This window comes from Callospermophilus lateralis, chromosome 18, assembly GCF_048772815.1.
Source record: "Callospermophilus lateralis isolate mCalLat2 chromosome 18, mCalLat2.hap1, whole genome shotgun sequence".
NCBI classification, from domain to species: Eukaryota; Metazoa; Chordata; class Mammalia; order Rodentia; family Sciuridae; genus Callospermophilus; species Callospermophilus lateralis.
In genome coordinates, this window is record NC_135322.1 from 33,890,630 (window position 1) to 33,913,865 (window position 23,236).

Here is a 23,236-nt window from a genome sequence, read left to right on the forward strand (position 1 = left end):
AAATGAACCAATTTTTTGAAAGACATAAGCTCATTCAAAGGAAAAATTATCTGAATAGACCTATATCTACTTTAAAAAATCAATAATTAATAACCTTTCAAAAAGAAAGTACCAGATCCAAATGATTTTACTGTGAATTCTACCAAAAGCTTAAGGAACGTATAATACCGGCTCTCTATAACTCTTCCAGAAAATAGAAGCAGAGGGATCGCTTTCTAATTCATCCAACAAGACCAGAATTATCATGATACCAAAATCAAAGACATTACAAGAAAAAGACTACAGACCAATACCCCTCCTGAGCATAGATTCAAAATTCCTCAATGAAATATTAGCAAATCAAATACAATAATGTATAAAAAGAATTCTACGGAATAACCAAGTGGAATTTATCCCAGGTGTGCAAGGCTGGTTCCACATTTTAAATCAAATAAAACAATTCACAACATCAACAGATTTAAAAAATGAGAAAACATTATATTATTTTATCAATTGATGTAAAAAGGCATTTGACAAAATCCAACATCCACTCATGCTAAAAGCTCTCAGCAAACTAGGAGTAAAGGGGAACTTTCTCAAATTGATAAAGATCATCTATGGACATTCTACAGCTAATTTCATACATAGGTTTAAAAACCTGGATGCTTTTCTCCCTATAATTGGGAATCGCACATTGATGTCCCCTCTCACCACTCGTATTCATCATTGTGCTGGAATTCCTAGCTAGTGCAATAAGAGAAGAACAGAAAATAAAAGGTGTACACATTGAAAAAAATTAAAATCTTTGTTTGCAGATGGCACAAGCAAGCTTCTATGTAGAAAATTCCAAGAACCAACACAAAAGCTCCTGTAACTCATGATTATAGCAAGGTTGCAAGTTACAAGGTTAATGTTTATATTAACCTTTCCTTTATGTTTGCAATGAACAACTGAAATCTGGAAACAACAAAACATCATTTACAATAGCATTAAAAATGTTAAAGACTTAGATATACATCTAGCAAAATATGTGCATTATCTAAATGCAGAAAAACTACAAAACTGTGATGGAAAAATCCATCCATATGCCCACCCCCCCAAAAAAAAGGCTAGATATAGACCTTATACCCTTTCCAAAATTAGCTCATGAAAGAAAAAAATTGAACTTTATTAAAACTTAAATCTTCTGCTGTGCAAAAATAAAAGTTAAAAAATCAAAAGACAATCACAAACTGAGAGAAGATATTTTAAAAACACATATCTGATGAAGGATTTGCATCCCCAATATATAAAGAACACTAAAAAGTTAATGGTAAAGCACAATTAAACCAAGTTTTAAATGGGCAAATGATCGGAAAAGCCATCTCACCAAAGAAAATATACCAATGAAAATTAAGCATATTAAAAGATATTAAACATCATTTGCCATTAGTGAATTACAAATTAAAACTATTAGAATAGATAAAAATCCAAAACTAAAAATATTCAACACTGGTAAAGATGCAGAACAACAGAATCTTTCATTCATTGTTGAAGGGGGGGGGATGCAAAATGTATTGCTACATTGTAAGACAGCTTGGCAGTTTCTTAGAAGGCTAAAGATAATGTTTTATGATCCATCAAGTTTGGTTCCAGGTATTCATCAAACTAATAGGAAAACTTGCATCCACACAAAAACCTGCATGCAAATATTTATGCATCTTTATTCATAATTGCCCCAAACCATAAGAAACCAACACAACCTTCAATAGCTGGATGGGTAAATAAATTGGTACATCCATGCATTGGATGTCAATAAAAATGAAACAGCTATCTAGCAGGAAAAGACAGAAAAGAACTTTGTATATTGCTAAGTAAAAGAAGCATGTCCAAGAGACATACTGTATGATTCCAACTATGCATTCTAGAAAAGAAAAATAGACAAATAACGTAGAGGCAGTTGAAAAATTAAGCCAAGCATGCCTGTAATCCCAGCAATTTTGGAGGCTGAGGCAGGAGGATTGCATACTTAAGGATAGCCTCAGCAACTTGGCAAGACTCTGTCTCTAAATTAAAAATTAAAAGTCTGGAGATGTAGCACAGTGCTAGAGTACCCCTTGGGTTTGATCCCCTGCAATGAAACAAAAACAGCAGTTGCCAGGAGTTAGGAAAGAATACATGAAGCTTAGAGAATTTCAGAGCCCTGAAATTATTGTGTATGACATTGTAATGGTGGCTGCATGAGCGTAAGCATTTTTGAAAACCCATAGAAGTTTTTCAACACAAATAGTAAACCTCCATGTATGCAAATTTTCAACAATTAGAGGAGGAGGAGGTGATTCCCTCCAAGGAATACAAACTGTCACAATAGAATTTCAAGTGTATAACAAATGTCTGGGCTGACCTCAGTTGAAGGGGGTGGGGAGAAACTGAGCTGACCTAAGTAACTTTGGAAAGGAGAGTCTGCAAGACAAAAGGAGGTGCGTGTGGGTACTGTACTCCCTTTGATAAAGTGATTTCCCACATGGGTGCAGGTTAACAATTCTGAACCGCTAGACATGTATACTGGAATATTAAAATGAATTCAATGGGTGGTAGATGATGAGAGTCATTTTTCTCACTATTAGAGTGGAAATTTACAGATAAGCAAGAGGTAGAGGTTACAATGATCCAGATGTAATGAATTAGAGCTGAGACACTGGTGTGAACTCATCTTTAGCTTAATACAGACATAGGTGGTTATGTATAGAAATATTTATTGCTATATGTATATACGCAGGTTAGTAGATGCATATATTTAGTTGTTCTGTCAGCTAAGAAATCTTCTAAAGCAAGAACACCTCATGACCACACAGATTTTGACTTTCATATTAGCCAGCTTTTCATTACCATAACAAAAACACCTGAGACAAGCTGCTTCACAAAGAGAAAAGGTCTCTTTACCTCACAGTTTTGGAGGTTCGAGGGCTTGGCACCTTCCGTGCCTCTATTCTGGTGAGGACCCAGTTTGTAGATAGTAGATGGTGGACAGCAATGACTGGAGTACATGTGAAGAAAGTGGTCACATCTCAAGTCAGGAAGCAAAGAGAGAGACTGGGGGTCCCACAGTTCCTTTGAGAATATGCTCCCAGTGATGTCAAGCCTTCCCACTAGGCTCCACCCCTTAAAGGTTCCACCTTTCAATATCACTACCCTGGTGACCAAGCCTCCACTCACAACAAACCCTGGAGGTCCACATCCAAGCCTTAGCAGTTTCTAATGTCATTCTTCAATTTTATTTATTCATATTTATTTATTTTGAGAAAAAGAGAAGTCTTACTTCTTTGCAAGCAAAGGAGAAGGAAGGGAAGGAAGTGCGCCCAGGAACGCCCATTCCACTCCTAGACTGGAGACCCAGACACTCCCAGGTGACTCAGATGACAGGGGATGAATAGTAGCCAGAGAGAGGACTTGTGGGACCTGTGGAATGGAGCAGGTGCAGCACCCCCATCCACTCAGAAATCTCCTGGACCTGATTCGTCCGTGGCTCCGCAGTGGAGAGTCTCCTCAAGGTTCTTCCACTTCCTCCTCGTCTCCCCTGGGGGGCCAGGAACTCTCCTGGCATCGCCCTGGCGGTTCCCACAGGCCTCAGACAGAATGGAGAACCCTCTGGGTCTTCGGGAGTGGTCACCTTGGCAGGAGGGGCATACAAGAAAGTATGTGGACCAGGATGCGCCTACCCAGATGGAGGGGGTGCTGGATGAGCACGAGGCCCGGGGAGGCCTCCTGCATATGAATGTTGCCTACTAAACCATTCCCAGCATGAAGTGAATTCTTTCAATTTCATCCGTGGCAGCGATCTCTGGTTCCGTCTCATACGTGGCAGCGATGTCACCCAGGACAGGGAACTCTCTTCCCATCCCTTCCATGGCCGCGGAGGTTCCTTTCAGAAGAGTGGGCTCGTTCTTCAATTTTAAAAAGCCAGGGTTCGTTAGAAAAAATGGCTGGCTCTAAGACTGAAGCAGGAAATGTTCAAGATGAGTTTAGAGCATCTTGATGTCCCGAAAAGTGAGAAAGGTCCAGTGTACACATTGAAGGGAATATATCAGCTGCCCACTGAGAGAGCTCCCAAAGCCCAAATCTGGAGCAACATGAGCCTCAAAATTATGATCCAGTTATAAAGTAAATATCCATGAGCCCATAGTCATGTAAAGAAATGACCCAGAGAATGAATGGATGAATGAATGAATGAATGAACGAAAGAATAAGACAAATCTCCCTTGTAAAATAATCGGAAGTAACTGATGCTCTTGGCACTCAAGGAGGGAAAAATAACTCCTTCTTAAAAGTAGTGATTTTAAACAAGACAGTATGGGAGGAGGAGAGTGGAGATTCACTTTACCATGGAGAAACCTGGCAAACGCTCCTCCATCCAGGTGACCAAGGTCAGTATCAACAGTGACAAGTCATGTTGATGGGATATACCTTTGATATAACATGATAAAAAAATAGACATTTTACTTCTGCATCTTCTTCCCAAAAATCCATAACACTGGTCCCATTCTGAGAAAAAACATTAGGCAAATTCCTATACAGGTACATCCTAAAAATTACTTGACAGTTTGTCATCAGAGCCAAGGGAGCCTAAGGATGTAATGTTGTGTCCTGGATGGTGTCCTGGAGGAGAAAAAGATGGTAGGTAGACATGAAAGGAATCTGATAGAATATGGACTTTAGCCCATCCTAATGTACTCCTAGTGGCTTATTAATCGTGGCTATTGTAGCCTAGGAATATTAAGATGCCTATAACTGGAGAAGCCAGGTGAGGAGGGTATATGGGAACTCAGTGCTGTCTTGTCATTTTCCTATAAATTTAAAACCCTCTTGACAAATAAAGGCTTTTCAGAACACGTCACCTCCTCCCTGAAGCCCCCCAGTCTCCACCAAGATCTCACGCACCTTTGGCTCTCCTCTCTACCATGGCACTGGGCACATTGTCCCATGTCTACCTCGACCCGTCCCTCGGCCTCCCCAGAGCACCAACCCTGCCATCATTTGAGAAGACAATTGCATCTTCTGAGAATTGTTCTGCAGACAGCGACCTGACCTGTGCTTGCAGACAGATGTTCTGGTCTGTTCTGGAAACAGCCTGTCCTACCACGTGTTACCATCTCTGGGTACACTACTGCCCACAGTAAGGGACACGCCTGTCCCTAGGGATTCGCCCCCTCTGTTCAGGGAGATGTTAACAACAAAACATGGGAACCAGGGTCCAGCTGAGAGCCCCTGCTCCGGCTGGGCTGCTCTTTACCTCTGGTCTGGGCTCAGGGGCCCTCCTGGCCTCGCTGGGGATCCGTTGCTTGGAGTCAGGAATGTCAGCTGCAGTCTGAATTGTCTAGCCCACCTGAAGCCGTTAAGCGGTTCTATTTTTAAAGCCCTGGGTTTCTCTCTGTCTGGCTCAGGAGGTGGCTGGTGCGCCAGGACTCGGGCAGGATAAACGCTCCCTCCCCTGCCCTTCCCTCTCTTCCTCGGCTTTTATGCCATCGCCAATACCGTCCTCCCCCTGGTGCTGTTGGGGGAAACTGAGCTCGTAATTCTTCCAGGGAAGGCGTCAGAAAGAAAGAAATGAAGTTCAATCAAAGTGTCAGGCTGGAGTTGTTGGTGGAGGGGAGAGGAGCCTAATAAGACCCCCTTCCGGCCTCAGTATTCTCCCCTCCCCCTGCCCACCATAACAGAGTCCCTTCTGGGTCCTCGCCTTCATTAGGTGACATGAGGGGCTGATCAAGTAAAAAGTCCCAATCTCAGGCAAGGCCTGCTCTCCCTGGGGCCAACCACAGCAGCAGTCTAAGTGGACAGATTTGGCTGTGGGAATGTGCACACACACACACTCACACACATACACACTCACACACACACATATACTCACACACTCACACTCACACACTCACATACACACTCACACTCACACACACACTCCCACACTCACACACACTCATATACTCACACACACACTCACACATACTCACACTCACACACTCACACACATACACACACACACTCATATACTCACACACTCACACACACTCACACTCACACACACACTCACACACTTACACTCACACACACACTCACACACACATACTCACACACTCACACACACTCATATACTCACACACTCTCACACACTCACACACACTCACGCACTCACACACATACACTCACACACACGTACTCACACACACACTCACACACACACTCACACACACACTCACACACTCACACACACACTCACACACACGGCTGACATTCGAGTCTCTGCAACAACGAGGCGGCACTTGCCAAGAGCTTCCCCAGGTGGCCTTGGGGTGGCCTTGGGGTGCCCCTGGGCTGGCTCATTTCTGCGCAGGGCTTCTGGAGCAGCTTCCTGATGTGGTAAAGTTCCACTCTATTCCTTCAGCTCAGACCTGTCCCCCCCCCCCCCCCCCCCCCCCCCCCCCCCCCCCCCCCCGTCACCAGACCCTGGTATCTGGCTGTTTGACATCGACATGTGCCATCTCAAAGGAACCTCAACTGTGACACGTCCCTGGACACTGGCCCCACAGCCCCCTTCCCTGCAGACCTGGTTCTCCCCTACGGGAGTGTTAGTGCTGCTGTCCAAACTTCACGGGAAGTCAGAGACCACCCCTCAACGCGACCTCCCTCAGCTCCAGGTCACCATCCATCACTGAATCCTAAGGAGCGAGCGGCCAGATCTGACTCCAGACGTGTTCTCGAACCTCGCTGTCACCGCGCTAGTCCAGCTGCTGTGATCCCTAAGCCTGATGGCGGTCCTGGCCCTGTCCCTGTCTGCGTGTCCCCTCCCGGGCCTTTCTCTCCCTAGCAGTCAGCCTGGCATGCTGTAAATGGAAGACTTTGGCTTTCAATCTTTCCTTCTCTCCCTGCAGCTCGGCAGGAAGACGGGAGCCCCCACCTTGGCCCCAGACTTGCAGGCTCTGGCTCTGCCACTCTCCAGCCTCCTTTTGACCTGCTTTCCTGGTCCTCCTGTTGGGGACCACACTCGCCCTTGCTCAGTCCTTCCAGAGCTTCCACAGAAGACATGTCCCTCCCTAGGGTTTGCACATACCATTGCTTCTGCCAAGAGTGCTCTCTCCACCCCGACTTCACATCGCAGCTCCCAATCAGGCTCCCTCCCCGTGGCTGAGCTCCTGGCACAGGCGTCTGATAACTGTGGTAACTGTGTGACTCTGTGTGACCATGGGACCCCAGTAGGGCTGCTAGCCTGAGGGCGGGGACGGACCTTGTCTTCTGGTCCATGCTGTCCTCTCAGACCCTGCAGCAGGGTCTGGCTCAGGGTAGGGCATTGGTCACTGTTTTTTTCCATGAATGAATGGGTGCCCCTAACCACCAGGAAGCAGATTTTTGTCCTGCTTCTTCCTAACAGCTAGAGATATTCTGCCACGGAGCCCCACTGCATGACGGCAGGTAGCACAATCAGAATCCGAAAAAGGTCCAGTTGTCCCTAAAGCCCATGGTTTCCATGCCTCTGTTACAGAACCTACAGGCCAGGAAGGTCTTGAAACTTCCTTCTTTCTGACCAGATACCACCAACATGGGGGAAGAGGATTGAAAAAAAAAAAAAAAACACAGGGAAATCAGAGCCAGGGATTGGGGAAAGTTACCCAGAAATCCAAGGGAAGAGTCCTCTCCCCCTCTCTCTCTCTCCCTAATAACTAATATTTATTGAGCACCTGCTATGTCGTTGGATAAGCCTTGCCACAATCCGTAGGCATTATTATCATTCCCATTTTTCAGATGAGAAAACTGATGTCCCCACACCAAAAATAAGTAAATAACTTACTGGAAACTGCCCAACTAACCAGAGCAGAGCCAGGACACCGCCCCAGGTCCACATCTCCACTGTCACTTCAACCTGAGGCACACACTGGGTCCCCCATCTTCCACTGCCTACGGCCCCAGGATGGCCAAGAAATCAAGATGCCCAGTCCTGCCCTAGGTGGAGCGTGAGCTTGGGATGGAGTCCTCGCTCCAGGGATGTGAAACACGGAGCCTCGCGGTGTGAGAAGGAAAATCACTACCTTTGCTGCCCCTGGAAGGTGGGCTCCCCGAAGGACTGTTGTGATGTCCTGTTCCCTAGACCTAATCGCACAGGCCTCCTGCTCCCTGACTCCCTACTTCTTCATCCTTCACTCCAGCCTTCTGTGAGCTGCCCAAGGGCATATGGAGAAATTCCTTTTTTATGTAAAATAGTCAGTTTCCGTCCCTGGCAACCAAACAGTCCAAAAGAACTTGGAAACCAGACTCAGATCCGAAGGTGATGGCCCAGGCCCTGGAGGTCTCCTGGTAGGCTTATTTGGACTTGGAAACTAAGCTGACATTTCAGCAAAAAGAAGGCAGCAGGGCCGGTCATAGTGACCGCTCAGGAAGGTGGAGGTGGGCAGCTGCCTCCGTGACCATACCAGGGGGTCGGGGTCACACGGCCCAGGGAGGAGGGAGGAGGGAGAAGAGAAGTGGGGTGCTCACACTTAAGGGGAGAAGCAGGAGGCCAGGAATGAACAGCAGCCAAGGTGGCTCTGGCAGTGTGAAGGGCCAGAGTGACAGGAGTTGGGTGGTCAGGCTCCCCGGCGGGGACAGCTGGCACAGGGACTCAGATGGAGTCACCTTCACTATCCAGGGGGAAGCCAGACAGGAACACGGTGCTGCGGTGGGCTGTCACCATTAAGGCCAAAAGGGAGGAAGCAGGCACTACACAGCCCCCCAGGCATCCTGTGGAGAGGTCAGCCACCATGGGCAGGGCGCCCCTTCCTCCTGCAGAGCCAGCCCAGGCTCATTATCCGTCTCAGATCTCTTCAGCTTCCTTTGTATAATCAGGTTTCATTATGGGAAGTAATTAGTCACCCTGCTCCTCTCCCACCTTCCACTTCACCTGGAAATCACCAGGAACACCGACAGGCTAACTCGGCAGGTGTCGCTCACCACCTCCACGCTGTAGCGCAGGCCAGGCCCCAGGAACAGTGGTCAACAAAACTCAGACTCCTGCGTAGGACGGGAGATGATGCCGAAGCTCCAGTCCAGGGGCCAGAAGCGATCACTGCATTCACAGAGGCTCCCAGGTGGGTAGCAGAGGAGGGCAGAGATGGAGAGGGGCACAGGACACATCGCCAAGGCCACGATGAATGGTTGACATTCAGTTCTACAGGAGCGGGGAGCCCACTTGGAAGCAAGGAACTCTCCTGATTGACTCCCGTTTCATCAGGATCGTGCCGGGAGGTGAAGAGATGCAGGGTAGCAAGAGGAGGGACCAGGGCCAGATAGGCGACGGCCCTGTCTGAGGGGGATGATGCTGGTCCGGCATCAATCGACTGTTGGATTTACTTTGAAGGTGAAGTTCATGGGACTTTACTGATGGATTGGATATTGACTATAAGAGTCAGGCATGGTGCCACCATGGCCAGTGGAGCTACCAGAAGAAAGGTATTGCCAATAATTGAAACGGAAAAGACTTTTACAGGAGCCGACTTGGGAGAGAAGACCAGGGCTCTATGCTGAGCCTGTCCATTAGATGATACGGAGATGGCTGCTGACCGACCATGGAAGCCAACATGTGGAAGGGAGAGTTGGTATGAGTTCTGGGGTTGGGATGGAACCTGGGTGGTCCTTGACTTTCAGTGTTATCTTTCAACTTTAGTTTGGAAATACCCTCTTCCTCCTACACACACACATACACACACACACACACACAAAAAAAAATTCTTCATGCTTAGATGAAGTGAACTCCAATTTTTAACGTTTCCAGGAGAATATGACTTAGGACTGCTGGGTCAGAGTCTTCTCAAAATAATAGATTTAGAAAGTTTTATGAAATGCCTTTGCAACCAATGAGATACCATGAGAATTTTGCAAAGACTTCTGGGGTGGAACATTTGAACAGAAACAATGAAAGGGCTGGAGCTTCTACAGCTATACTGTCACTGTGAGGAGTGAAGTTTGTTGAATGTGTATGCTCATGAAAGACAGAACCAGGCATTAGTGATCAAGTTCTGCCTACAATAATTTTTGTCTGTCATGTTTTCTGTTATATGATCCCCATTCATTTCTCTTCCAAAAAAGAAAAAAAAATCCCATTTGATTGATTTTGAAACAACACATCTGTAGATTGGCATCTTTAGATTAACTGTTCTCTCTCTCTCTCTCTCTCTCTCTCTCTCTCTCTCACACACACACACACACACACACACACACACACACACACACATTCCTATGCCGTTACTACAAGTATGGTCTGCAAACTCAAAGGAGGCTTGTTAGAACTGGAAAATCTCAGCCCCGAACCCGTATTTAAGGAACGAGAATTGCCATTTTTAACAAGGTCTCCAGATGATCTTGTGTGCACAAATAAACATTAGTAGGTCAAAGGAGCTTGTACTGTTCTGAGGAAAAAAAAATAATAAAAGACGCATTGTGATATAATTAAATAGCAACACCTGAGTGTGTAGGCATTGGCAAAAATTGCCTGGGAGCAACATTAATAGCTCTCATTTGCAGTGCACAGACTATATTCAGCCGTCTGCCCAACTTGCTGCTAGCTGACTGGCCAACTGGGTGACACATTCCTGCAATCCCAGGGACTCAGGAGGCTGAGGCAGGAGGATTGCAAGTTCGAGGCTAAGTTTGTCAGTTTAATGACACTCTGTCTCAAAAAAAAAAAAATTAAAAAGGCTGAGGATGCAGCTTAGTGATAAAGCATCCTTGGATTCAGTTGAAAAAGAAAGAAAGGAAGAAAGAATGAGGAGAGAAAGGGGGAAGGAGAGAGAGAAAATCTGACAGATGGCGTGTGGCTCTGCCACAGTTGGGATTCAGCTGTGAGCAAAGAAGAGCCTTTGGATGGTGATCCAAGAGGCACCTCACAATGTTAAGACAAAGATTAAGATGAGCTTCAAATTATCAGGTGCCCCAGTTAACAAAGTACAAAGTTTTGCTTTTGAACTTCTGTGGAAATTCTAGTTCCCATTTTCATAGGTGTTATATCACTAATCCTAATGGAATTAGATGTTTTTGCTTAACTCTTCTTAAAAGGCAAGGAAACTAATGCTCAGAGATGCTAGGCTCCTGGCCCCAAGTCACACAGCCAGAAAGTCTAACCTCACATGGATTCCCCCTTCTTTGGTAGCAGCTATTCCCAAATAGGGCTACCTTTTCCTACTGCTGCCCCTACCCGAAACTGGCTCCATGCCTGGCCAATTGGCTCATTTTTTTTTTTCTCTCTCTGATGATAGAGATTTGTTCTGGAAGTACATATGACTTTAATCAGTTCAATATTCAATATTTATTTTTGTTGGCACAGTGGGGAGAAAAAGTACACTCTTCCTAATGGGGAAACTAGGCAAGAAGAACATACTCTGTCTACAGCCCAGTTACAACACCTAGAAATAAATCTGAATATGGAAAGAGGCTGATTTCTGATGACCTGTTTAGGCTCCTGGATCTAGCCATACCTGAACTCAAAACCCTTTGGGCTGGCGGGTTCTAGGAGTCCGTAGATCCTTTGGGGAGGGTGATATTAGGCCAGTTTGAAACCACGAGAGTCCTGATGAGTATAGTGATAAAGCGAGCCTTCCAAACCATCTCCGCTTCAACGCCTCGTCTCTGAATCAAGGTCCTCTGCTCTTCCCCACAAGAGAGTGAAATCCAAAGGTCATGAGGATTGAGTTGGATGATGAAGAGCTTACAATGGGAGGGAGAGAATTAATGCAAGCAGCATAGACCCATGCCCCAACCCTAATTTCTGATCCTCCTCTTCTGTGTACCCTTCATCTGGACTGTGGGGAAGGTAGCCCCCATGCCTGGGATCTTCTGTAGGACCCAGGAGGCAAGGCTGGGGCTAGGCATGCTCACAGTGATCAGGAAAGCGAGGACTGTCAGGTGAGTATTTGACTGACACCCCAGGCCACCTGAATATTCCCGTGGAGGGTCCTTGCATGTTTTCAACCTCTCCAGGCTCACTTGGCTGCACTTCCCATTGCTGCCTTCTCTCGTCTCAGGGAGGGTGAGGAAGCGGCTTTCTTTCCTGTGTGATTCCTCAGCCTTCCTCCTCCTCCCTCAGCCCTCATCTTGCCACCCACCTCTGCCCCGAGCTGAGTTCCGGTCCCAGGAACGACATCCCCTGGCTGCTCACCCCTCTGCCTGGGACCAGGGTCCCTTTTCTCCTCTTACGTTTGCTTGTTTATTGCAGGATAACTTCAGTAAGGAAAAAAAATCTATGATTCACAGGTAACTTCCGCTTTTCCCTAGCCCCGCAGGAAGGTGCAGCAAATTAATAAGAGGTCCAAACAGACAGTCACTGGCTGGAAGGCCATTCCTTAAGCAGGTGGTTGAAAGACCAGCTCCCGTCCACAGAGTCGCCTGCACGCTCCCCCTGAGTGTGGCTGATGGGTGACATATTTAATGCCTCAGCTCCTCCCAAGCTCCTGAGGAGAGGGAAGAATGAGGAGATGATGGAGGGACACGGCTGGACGGCTGGTCCATGCACTTATGATCAAGCCTCCTCCACTCCAGGTTCGCATCCAGACTCTGGGACTCAGGTAAGGCACAGGATAGATCAGGTCCCTATCATTAAGGAGGGAGCAAGTCAGTAAACAAGTCAGCAGATAAATGAACTGTGTGTCCCAAGGTCATGGCTGGCAGGTCCCAAGGTCCTAACTGCTGGAGGAGCAGTGAACCAGGGCAGTGTGATAGAGCTCAGCTGGGAGCAGAGGAAGCTTCCCCGTATTACAAAGTTACCAGGTGGCCTTGCTGGAAAGGTGGTTTCTCAGCTCAGATTCCAAGGAAGAGGAGGGAAGAGTCACCCAACACGTGGAAGATGGGAGAAAATTCCTTGCTCCCGAAGGATCCACAGGGACAAAGTTTCTGGCACAGAAGAAAGCTTGGCATTTTCTGGGAACTAACAGAAAGCTACAGTGAGCTACCAGGTGTGCAAAGAGTGAGAGATGAGGTCCCAGAAGTCAGCAGGCATCAGATCCCGAAGGGACACTGGGAGGAGTCGGGTTCAGCCGGGGTGGTCTTTAGGTGAAGGAATCATGCAGTTTGTTACTGTTTTGAGAAGCTCGTTCAGGCTTCTAAAGAGAAAAAAAAAAAATGGATGAGAAAGGTCAAGAGAAGACCGGTCACAGCCCAAGAGCTGACCATCGGATGGCTTTTGCTGTGGACTGGGGTTATATAGCAGGATTCTGGTGACCACTTGAAACTGAAAATCAGACACGAAGCCCTGACTGCTTCCTGGGGAGTCCTATATTACATAGACTCCTCGGTGGCAAAGGACCCTGCAGGTCACCTGGTGTCCCTCCCTGGGGGACAGGCTTATTATTTCTGCCTTCATCTGGGATCCCAAATTCTTGGGACAGAGGCAGGGACACATTTAGGCAATCAAAGAACACAGCGGAAGACCTCACAGCCTCAGAACACCACTGTCACTCACATTGGTGCAGGAGATGTTGTAGGCCCAGGGGCTGGAGAATCTGCCCCGTAAGGGATGCGCCAAGAGCCCAGAGGAGAAGGAAGGAAAAGCACCAGACCAGATGGCACGGGAGGGTGAAGGGTGAGTCGGCACCCAGGGCTCAATTGGTATTGCACACGTGCCCTCTCCCTCAGCATCTCCAGAATCAGTAAATAATCCATCTACCTGAAATGAACTCCTTCAAGAGGAGGGAGAGAGAGAGAGCGTTCAGAACATTGCTGAGACCTAAACTGACCAACTTTGATCCAGATGAGTTAGTAAAATAGCAGACTTCTCATCAGCTGCATTTTAATACCATATTTGGAGCCACTCAGTCATTATAAAATCATCTGAACTCCTCAGCAAAGTATACATCGGGGAGTTTATTTTTGAGTCTCTCAGAATACAAAGGAGAGTCTTTCTAACACCAGATCTGGGCAGAGCACACAGCTTCCTTTTAAATGAGGAGGAAGAAATGCCCAGTGGCTTCTCCTTTGTTAGTAATTCCCTCTTCCCTCTTTGAAAGTTTCCCTGAAAGTGCGCAGTAATTTCTGATGATGGAGGAAAAGGCTCTTGGCACCTTACCTGAGTAAGCAGGTTGCTGCTGGCTACAGAGCATTCCCCAGAACTCTTTGTTAGGCTGAACTTCCAGGTGGACGCTGAGGCTGAGGAATGGAGGGAATTTGGGGAATCCTTGATTTCTTAGAGGAAATCAGCTGAGCCCACTCCACCTCCATGATCTTCAGCAGAACCCAAAACTGTGAAGGGTTTTCAGAGTTCACTCTGCTTTCAGGTGGAACAAAACCCAGAGACCCTAGGTCTAGCATAAGCAAGGACTTACCAGCTTCTGTGTTGGTTAAGGACCTATGCAGCTCCTGATTGCATCCGACAACCACCCACTGGCTTCACCAGCTCATTGGCACCCTGGGCTCTTTGTCACTTACTTCTATCATTTAGAACTTGGATGCTTACACAGGGCCACAGGCTAAATGACTTGATCCTGGACTTAGTGAAAATACCAGTCACCCACTACTGAATCATATTATTCAAGGCTGGATGGAAGGGGAGGGTGTTCCTGTCCATTAAGGAAAATAAAATATGGTGTACACAGTATATTGGGCAGGGGGTGGGGCAGGTAGTGTGCAAAGACAACTTGTACTATAGGGTCAACTCCAGAGACAACAGATGCAAGCAATTTCATTCTAGAATAAATGTGGCTGTTTGAGGGCATGGTGAGGATTGAGAGAGGAGCACAGTTCCAAGCCTGCACTCCAGAATCTCGTGATCCAGTGAGCCTCATACATAAAATACCATTCATTCAAGAAGTACTCTTAATACTGACTGTATTCTAGACACTATGCCAGGCACTTAGAATATAATTGTAGAATACATGGAATTCACAGTTAGGTGGGTCAAGCAGATGTACCCACAGCGAATGAGTAGTCCTCCATCTACCTGCCCACTCATTCACACGTTCATTTGTATATTCAAGGAACATTTAAAGAACATCAGACCCGGCCAGCCCCTGGGCACACACAGCAAGGGATGTGCAGTCCAAGGCCCAATCCCTACAAAGCCTAGATCCAGCAGAATTGTGGTCAGGGTGTGTCCTGAATAGGAGTATGCAGGTGGTCAGAAGAGGGAGTGGCCCTCTGATCCCCTCTGAGGGTGGGGATCAGAGAGGGCTTTGCAAATGAAGTGGAGCTCAAGCAGAGGCAGGTTGGAGCCTGCCCAGATTAGGAGGGAGTCAGTTTCTGGTCCCTTGCCCTGTACTCTTTGGAACCTAGCAAGGCAGGCGAGCAAAGGTGTTCTTAGGCTTAGGCTCTGGGCTGTGGCTGCTCAAGTGGAGACCTCTTTTTACACACATGTTGGCATCAGCTGTTTCATGGGTCCTTGCTGCTGCAGAAGCACAGACAGTCTCATCTGCACACAGTGAAGCTCAGTGAGAAGTCCCAGCAAGGAATCCATATACCACCCCATGTGTCTCTGCTTGCTGCCTTCCTAGGGTCACAGCTGGGACTTCCTGGGGATGCACCAGACACAGAGGAGATGAGAGTAAGTGCCAGTGCCCAGGAATGCTTCCTTGTCTGCCCAAGGGTCAGAAAGTCCATGTCAGTGTTCCTGTTAGCTGTATAGGGGGATGGGGCAGGACTGGAGAGACTGAGAGGTCCAGGAAATCCCCTAAAGGACATTTTCAGTGGCTGTGTTCATATCCTGCAGTTGTGCCAGCCCCGATTTGGTTTAGCTCACGACACCGTCACAGGACACTTACTCTGTGCCCAGCACCATGGGAGCCACTGAGCCAAGCAAGATGAGGAGGACACGGTTACTGCCTGGAAGGGAATACCCTATAAAGGGTCACAGGCGTGCGCAACAGTGCTCATGCGCCAGCGAAGGAGCACGCGGAATGCAGACGGAGAATGTGCGTCCACCGTGGGCAACACAAATATAAGCACAGGGGTGGATCTGAACGATATTTAGGGGGTGAGATCTCCCGCTCTTGGTGACTGACGGTCGCAGGAGCCTTCAGGTAAAAGAAAGAAGACCGGATCCTTTCCCTGCATCGACCATTCAATGAATTCATTCGCTGTGTCCCTCCCCCTCCCTGGTTTCAGTTTTCCCCTCTGATCCGTGTGGGGATCTACCAGATGTTCCCTTATGTACTGCTTCTGGGCCAGTTGTGAGACACCAGATGTCTGTTGCGCTTTATTTCATTCATTCAGCGCCTACTATGTACCAATACCTTTTAGCATAGTCTTCACACCAGTTCACAGCTACCCTGTCCTGAGGATGTTATTGTCCGCGCTTGAAATATGAGAAACCCGAGGCTCAGAGAGAGAGAGAGAGAGAGAGAGAGAGAGAGAGAGAGAGAGAGTGTTTATATCGTCAATGACGGGCCCTACACAGAGATCAAGAAACCCTTGATCTCTCCCTGGGAACCTTTTCACCCTCGACGGAATTAGCTTAACCGGACGGGACAGGTGCCTGAGCCCTCTGGGCTTGACCTTCAGTTCCAGGAGCCCGCCCTTCCCAGTCCTTAATGGGTTTCGCGGTGTGGTTTGAATGCTGGTGGGGGTGGCAAGAACTTGGCCGAGTACCTCCTGGGATGTGGGTGGCTGAATGCGCCAGCGAAGGCTTAGACTCCAGACGTGTGGATCAGAAAAGACCACCTGGAAGAAAATCTAGACGTCTTCTAGCCCACCCCTCGCATTTATGAGATGAGAAAAATAAGGTGCCGGTTGGGGAGGAAAGTAGCGTAAGGTCACATGCAAAGCCACAGGCTGCGTGCAGCGCGCACCGCTGTATCTCGGGGTCTTTCGCCTACCACTCGGTCCTCCGGACCCCAGGACCCACCCTGACCCCCGAAGGAGAGTCCGGGCCCTTCCCTCCTCCCGGCAGTCTCCCCCATCGCCACCCCATTAAGGCAACAATTAAGGAGCGGGGCGAGGCTCCCTCTCCATCTGAGTAATTATGGTTCTCATTAGGAGCCCATCCGCGCGCGCTGAGCATTAGCGCTCCGGCGCAGCTTGGGAGGCGCGCTCTCGGCTCTGCTGAGGGTGGAAGCCGCGGCCGGCGAGCAGGCAAGCCCGCAGCCCCAGTAGGACCTTGCGCGACCCCGCGCGACTTCTCGGAAAACAGAGATGGCAGTGCCCAGGCTGCTAGGAACGCTTGGCACGGTGTGGAGAACTGGGTGGAGTAGCCAGTTCGTTGGGTGCCAGAAGCCTGCCTGGATTCCCCTCACCACAGCCCTAGGCCTAGCTGGGTGCTGGACTCTGCGAAGCAAGACACGGCCTCTGCTCTCAGAGAGGCGGGTTGGGAAGGCAGGGTTGCAGGAGAGGCCACCCTCCAAAGAGGGAGGTCAAAGAAGAGATGACAATTCTTGTCTGCCTGGGAGGTAGAAAGCTCCCTGGAAGAAGTGTCCTTTAGTATGAAAGCAGGGGACAAGGAAGTAACCAAGGTGACCTGGGCTGGGGAGAAACCTTTCAGACAAAGGGTGAGGCTGAATGGTGGTTTGGGAAGGAGGGGCTCTGGAACCCCTAGAGGCTCTGCTCTAAAGCATTTTATTTTAGATGAAAGCAGGAGGCAGGGCCCAGATCTGCAAGGACTTAGAGGATGTAAAGCTTTAAAGGAAGCCACAGTGAGGTGTAGTTTTTAGAATCGTCCCACAACCCCCTCCCCAGCCTCAGGTCTGCCATAGGGAGGAAGTCCCTACTGAGCCCTGGACACTTTCTTCTCCATCCCTCTCAATTCCCAGCACACCAGTAGGAGTCTCTGATGTCCTCTCATTGGGAGCTCAATTTTCAGGCAAAGGTTGATGTACTTGTCCCTGACAGAAGGAACGCTCACCCCCATCTTCAACCCAGAAGTGAGGGAGGCCAATGGGGGGAGCTGTCCTGTTTGGAAAAGTAAGAACCCCAGAGCCCTCTGGGGCACGGGCATCAGTTTAGTATGCCTAAGTGCTTGCTTGGCATGGGCCACCACTGCCCCATGAATGACAAAGCGAGTGGGAGAGGAGGAGCCCAGCCCCAGTTGTCCCCTTCCTCACCACAGGCAAGCAAGGCCTAGACGGAAGGAGGTAGTGAGTGCCTTGTCCTGTGTGGGCATGACAGCCTCCCAGAGGAAGCCACCTTTAGCTGAACTTCCTAGATCCTCAGCGGGTAGGATTTTGAAAATTGAAGTAGAAAAGCTACTTCAACTTCAAGGACAAGAGCAGCAGGTGTGGAGGCATAAAGAATCATGGAAGATGGGTTCATTAAATGGCAGAAGGAAGGTCAGCAAGTGGGAGGAAAGGAGGCTGGAGTCAGATGAAGCAGGATCTCCACTGCCAAGCTAAGGTTTGGGGGTAAGCAGGGACTCTCCCCCAGGAAGGGGGCAGGTACAGTCAGGGGGAACTTCTCCCTCTTCCTCCCCCTGGGGGCCCATTTTCTTTGGCTGTTTTTGCTTTCCAGGCCCTAGAGCTGCTTGTCAGGAGTGAGCCCCAGTTCCTGGACAGGTGGGCTTTCCCCTGGCCTAGTCAGCACAGGCTCCAGCCAGGACTCACCAACCACTCCAGACGTGGGGATCCGAAAGAAGGGGTCCTGCCCTGGTCTAAGAATAAATGATGTCCACCTAGCCGGAGAAACTCCTGGGGATGTCCTGATTCCTCCCATTCCTGAATACAGATGGACAGACTGAGGCCCAGAGAGGAGACTTGTCACTCACCTAGCTGGAACACACTCCTGAGGTCCCCTACTGCCTCAACCAGGAGAACAAAACCCTGCTGTTCCTGCCCTCAGGAAGGGGAACTCCAAGGTGTTCTGGACAAAGCTTCCTCGGGTGTGGCTCCCCAACCACAGGGCCTCCAAGCTTCAAATCTAGGGCGAAGCAACCGGCAGCGTCCCTACACACCTGGAGAGCAGTTGCTGCACCCGCAGCGCCGTTGTTCGGAGGTAGTTCTGCGGTCAAAGACTCCTTTTGTCCCTGACTGCTTCCCAAAAGGAAGACCACAGAGTGTGTCTCTTTATAAAAGGAGTAGTTTTTCTTTTAAATTCCTTTAAGATCCCTTATTCATCCTCCTCCTCACCTCGATAGGCACTACTTAGGGAGGAGGGGAACTGTTGGGCAGAAGGAGAAAAGCACTCTGTCCGCTCCTACCTACCCCCTACCTATCCCCGCAGGACTTAGGGCCTCTAGGGTTGCGCGGAAGGAAGGCGCCCGCTAGAGATAACCGGCGGTCCCTGGATTGCGCGTGGAGGAGAATCAGGGCCCGGGTTTCAAATGAAGGCCGGTGCTTGGTGAATCTTTAACTCAGAAAAGCTGCAGGAAAAAATTTCTCCAAAGAGAAATGTTGCCTGTTGTGCTATTATTAACCAACCCCCTTTTCCCATCCTTCTCGCCCGAGTCAATTAAATTCAACCCTGAACCTCCGACCGGGAAAAAGCCTCTAAGTAGGAACCACAACTAGAGAGGACCACCCGGGTTGTGAATCCTGGCCCTTTGACCTTGCCGCCCCCCCCCCTTTGTCGCCCCCCACCCCCAACCCCAGCTTCCCATTGCCGGTGATCCCGGCCGCCAAAGCTACTGGGCCAGCCTTCCAGACTTAAAATGAAGTCGTTTATTTCAATTTTGCTTTCACATTGTGTTCCGATACAATCAAAACTCCTGGACGAACCTCTTCAACAAAAGTCTTGCGAATGAGCGCAATCACCGGTCCTGCACACCCGGGTAATCCGGCGGGTGCACTCGGAATTCAGAGATGGTGGTATAAAACTGCTTCCAATGGTGGTATACACTGCTTCGGGAACTGCGGAGCGGACGAGGGTTGGGGACATCCAGGGACAGAAGGCGTGGGGAAGCTGACAGGCTGGCTCGGGTCTTCGAATTGGGATGATTCCTGATGCGTTTGGAATTCGAAAAACCCAAACTTCACTCCCAGGCCGATGGCTGAAGCCTGACCTACCAGGATTTCGGGCAAATTTCTTAACGTTTGCGCCAAAGCAGCGAGCACGGGCGAAGGCAGGGCTGGCCCTAGGCCTTGTACAAGAAGCGCGGGCTTGGCTTTTCCAAGAAGCCCTTGCGCCTGGCCTTTCTCTGGTGGCATTCTCTCAAGACTCCTGTCTCTGAATCTTGCTCGCCCTTCGGACACCCCAGGCCCCCGCGACCTCACAACTGGGGAAGATGCGGAGTTTGGAAAGCTGTTTCAGAAAAATAAAAGTCCCACTTCGACTTTATTGGATCAAAGCAAAATTAAATCTTGGCTATTCACACGTATGTTACAGAGGACGAGGAAGCGTCCGGAAGAACCTCCTTGTGGAGCCACAGAGCACGCGGGCATGGACAAGCATCAGAACATCGAGCAGCCTTAGATTTCACGATCACTCCGAATAGGACATAGAAATACAGAAATACAGCCAGTTTCCACTGGGAAGAGTTCTTCGTGTACAAATGATATATATTTATGTATATTTTAAACCAGTCACCACTAAGGTGAGTCCTTTCTCGGCTAGCAAGCAGCCGAGGATACAGAGTATCTTCAGCTAATTAACTCTTGAGCGGTGTTTTAAGAAGAGCAATACCTGTCAAGTTAAAACTACCTCCCCCATTCCAAAGCAAAAACAGAAAACAAAAATTTTTACCCCCTCTCCAAACTAAAAAGAAAGAGGAAACATGTTGGGGTTCAATAAGTGGAAGGATTTAGAGGAAGGATAGGGAGAGAGATTTTACATTATTAGTTAAGTACAAAGTTTCTTTTAAATAAATTGTTGGGAACAGAACATGGGGGTCAGAAACAATGAGGAGACAGTCACTTGCTTGATTACTGAACCTGGAATGGGGAGGCGAGTTTATTTTTGGAAATGTGAGTGCGCAGAGCTAAGCGGAATTTACTTCTCCTAATAAGGAAATGGACAAAGTTGTCCAACCGCAGATGCGCACATTTTTGCCCAGATACAGCCAGTGAACATGTAGGAAGTTTCAAGTGGTGCTACTTTCTCGCCCTCTTAATTTCAGACTTTTTCTCCCCCTCCTGTTTTCTCCTGCCTTCCCCCCTCTCCCGGCCTCCATCCAGGCTTTGGGCCATTCAGAGGGGAAACACGAGGAATCCGGAGAAGGTCGAGTACTTCCAGCCCCCCATCAAGTTCCCCCGCTCCAGCTTGAGGTATGCTCGGTCGCCTTTCTCCATTTGAATTAGGACTCCGTTGCTGGCGGCCTCCCGCGTCACGTCCTGGTCGCCAGCGAATGCTGAAATCACTGGCCACCCGTTTAACATGAGGCTCACCTAGAAAGAGAAAAGCCAGCTTCAGAGGCGCAACCTAGGCGGGTCCCCAAGCTGCGGTGGAGAAGCGATCCTCCTTCGCGCTTGGATAATAGCCACCAAGGACTGGCTGAGAGGGTTTGGCTAGAGTAAGGGGGCTTGGCAGCTTACTGCAGAGGGTCCACTGGGGAAGGAAAGACCATAAACCTGTGGGAGAGGAAGGGTCTGCCTGCTAAATGGGATTCACCCTCATTCCAGTTTCTCAAATGAGCGCCCCAAGTAAATCCCATTGAGCCTTAACCAGCTGAATGAACGCGCCCGCGGGTGGCTTTGGAGCTCCCTGAGACCTTTGACCTCTTTGCTTTCTCCTGCCTCATAGAGAACCTCGGGCAACTCTGCTTCTGGCGCCCAGAAAACAAAAACTAACAAACAAAAATCCTGGTCCCACCAGGTCCCAGTTGCCGGGACACTGTGGAGAGGTAATGAAGAAGCGGGACACGGCTTCTGGCTAGGTAGACATCACACGCCAATCTGCACTCTGCGCTTTATCTCTGAACCACCGGTTCGGTGCCCGCCCCAGCTCTGGCCGCGCCCGCCCCTGCTTGGTTTTGCCCTTGCTGCGGCAGCGTCAGTCCAGAGCCAAGCGTCCTCGCCCCAGCAGCGCTTTACACCTCGGTCTGCGCTCAAGGAAAATATGGATCTCTTTGGAGACCTGGAGAGCCTGCAAGTGCTGAATGGAACGTGGCTGGAGCCAGGAGGGAGTGGCACTATGCCCCCTCCCTTCTCTCTCCACCCTTCATCCGACAGGGTTCGGAGTTGCTAGTTCAAAAACCCACGTTGGTCCGCAAAGGGATGCCCGCACCGGGCTTCAGGTTAGGGGGCAGAGAGCCTGTCCGTGGTGTTGAAGGCAAGCAGACAAGCTGCCCCGCAGAGGCAGGGAGTACAGTCGGTGGTGGAGAAGGCGGGAGTCTCGGGAAGCGTACGGAAACGGGAGCTGCCTGCGGTGCTAGCAACAACCAAGACAGAAAGTCCCCGTTCCGAGGGGCCCAGAAGGCGGAAGCAGAAAACTGTCTCTGGGGATGGGACTGGGTCCCAAGAGCCAGCGACAGGGAAAGCAAAGGACAGTCCAAGTCAGAACTATGAGGCCCCACTATCTGTCCCTCGGAGCAGCCTGGGGTACCTGCAGCTGTCACTTCCGTCTCCCACCTCTATAGAGCCTGCGCACCCCTGAGGCTAGCAGTCCCCTACGGGGGCCGGGGCCTGGCCCCAAGGCGGCAGCTGACCTGGATGGTCTGTCTGTTGTAGACTTTTACCACGTGGAAGTTAAAACTGTAGATCCCTTTGCGCGGGGCGATGAAAGTGCTGCGTTCTGAATCAAAGTTGTTCCCGATGTTCACTAGTACCTATAACGAAACGGGAACCAGGGGGAGTGGACAGGATTCAGTCCCAGACTGTCATCCCCGCGCCTCCGCAGAGCCCTGGAACAGGATCGGACATCCGTCTTCCATCGCTCCCCCACCCCCCACCAATCCAATCTGCGAGCCGCGGGAGCAAGAAGCACTCACCTGGTCGAAGTAGATGATCATGGTGCGATTACTCATCTCGGACGGTTCGTGGTTGGTGCTCCTGATAGCAGAGAAAGCCACCTTGGCGCTTCCGGAGCGCACAGAGATGCCCAGAGCTGTGCCCGTGGGATCCGACGTGGGGTTGGAGTCGCACACCACCAGGCACTTGCCCTCGAGCACGATGGGCTCCGTCTCATTCTGCCCTCGGGCCGGGCCTGCCAGCCACGCAGCCCCCAGCAGCAGCAGCTCCACGACGCCCAGCATCGCGCCGCCCGCGCCCACCCCGCCCCCACCCCGGGGGCTGCCTGCGCCAGCCGCCCCCCCTCCCCAGCCCTGCTCCGAAGCCCCCTCCTCAGCTCCGTGCGCAGCTTCGCCGACGCCGCCCCGGACACAACTGCTGTTTCTCGCTCTATGGGACAAGCGTCCCTCCGCGCGATGTTCCGGGAGCCCCACCCGGGCCTCAGGGGTGCCGCGGCTGCCCAGCCGCACTTG

The 23,236-nt window shown here is 49.8% G+C and overlaps 1 protein-coding gene across 1 annotated transcript; it reads right to left on the minus strand.

Annotated features, from left to right (window-relative positions):
- Positions 1 to 21,005: 21,005 nt before the first annotated feature.
- On the minus strand, positions 21,006 to 23,008 carry Cbln1 (cerebellin 1 precursor). The gene is made up of 3 exons (XM_076839147.1): positions 22,745 to 23,008; positions 22,463 to 22,582; positions 21,006 to 21,203 (listed from the first exon to the last, which is right to left on the minus strand). The coding sequence occupies exons 1-3, from the start codon at positions 23,006 to 23,008 to the stop codon at positions 21,006 to 21,008; spliced, it is 582 nt and encodes a 193-aa protein (XP_076695262.1).
- Between the last annotated feature and the right edge of the window lie 228 nt (positions 23,009 to 23,236).

What these genes read in the sequence shown, in the direction of transcription:
- Cbln1 (XM_076839147.1), bottom strand. Translation starts at nt 23,008, where the DNA reads ATGCTGGGCGTCGTGGAGCTGCTGCTGCTGGGGGCTGCGTGGCTGGCA. An exon ending in TGATCATCTACTTCGACCAG is followed by an intron (nt 22,583 to 22,744) that starts GTGAGTGCTTCT and finishes GTTTCGTTATAG; the next exon opens with GTACTAGTGAACATCGGGAA. An exon ending in ACAACAGACAGACCATCCAG is followed by an intron (nt 21,204 to 22,462) that starts GTCAGCTGCCGC and finishes TTCTCTTTCTAG; the next exon opens with GTGAGCCTCATGTTAAACGG.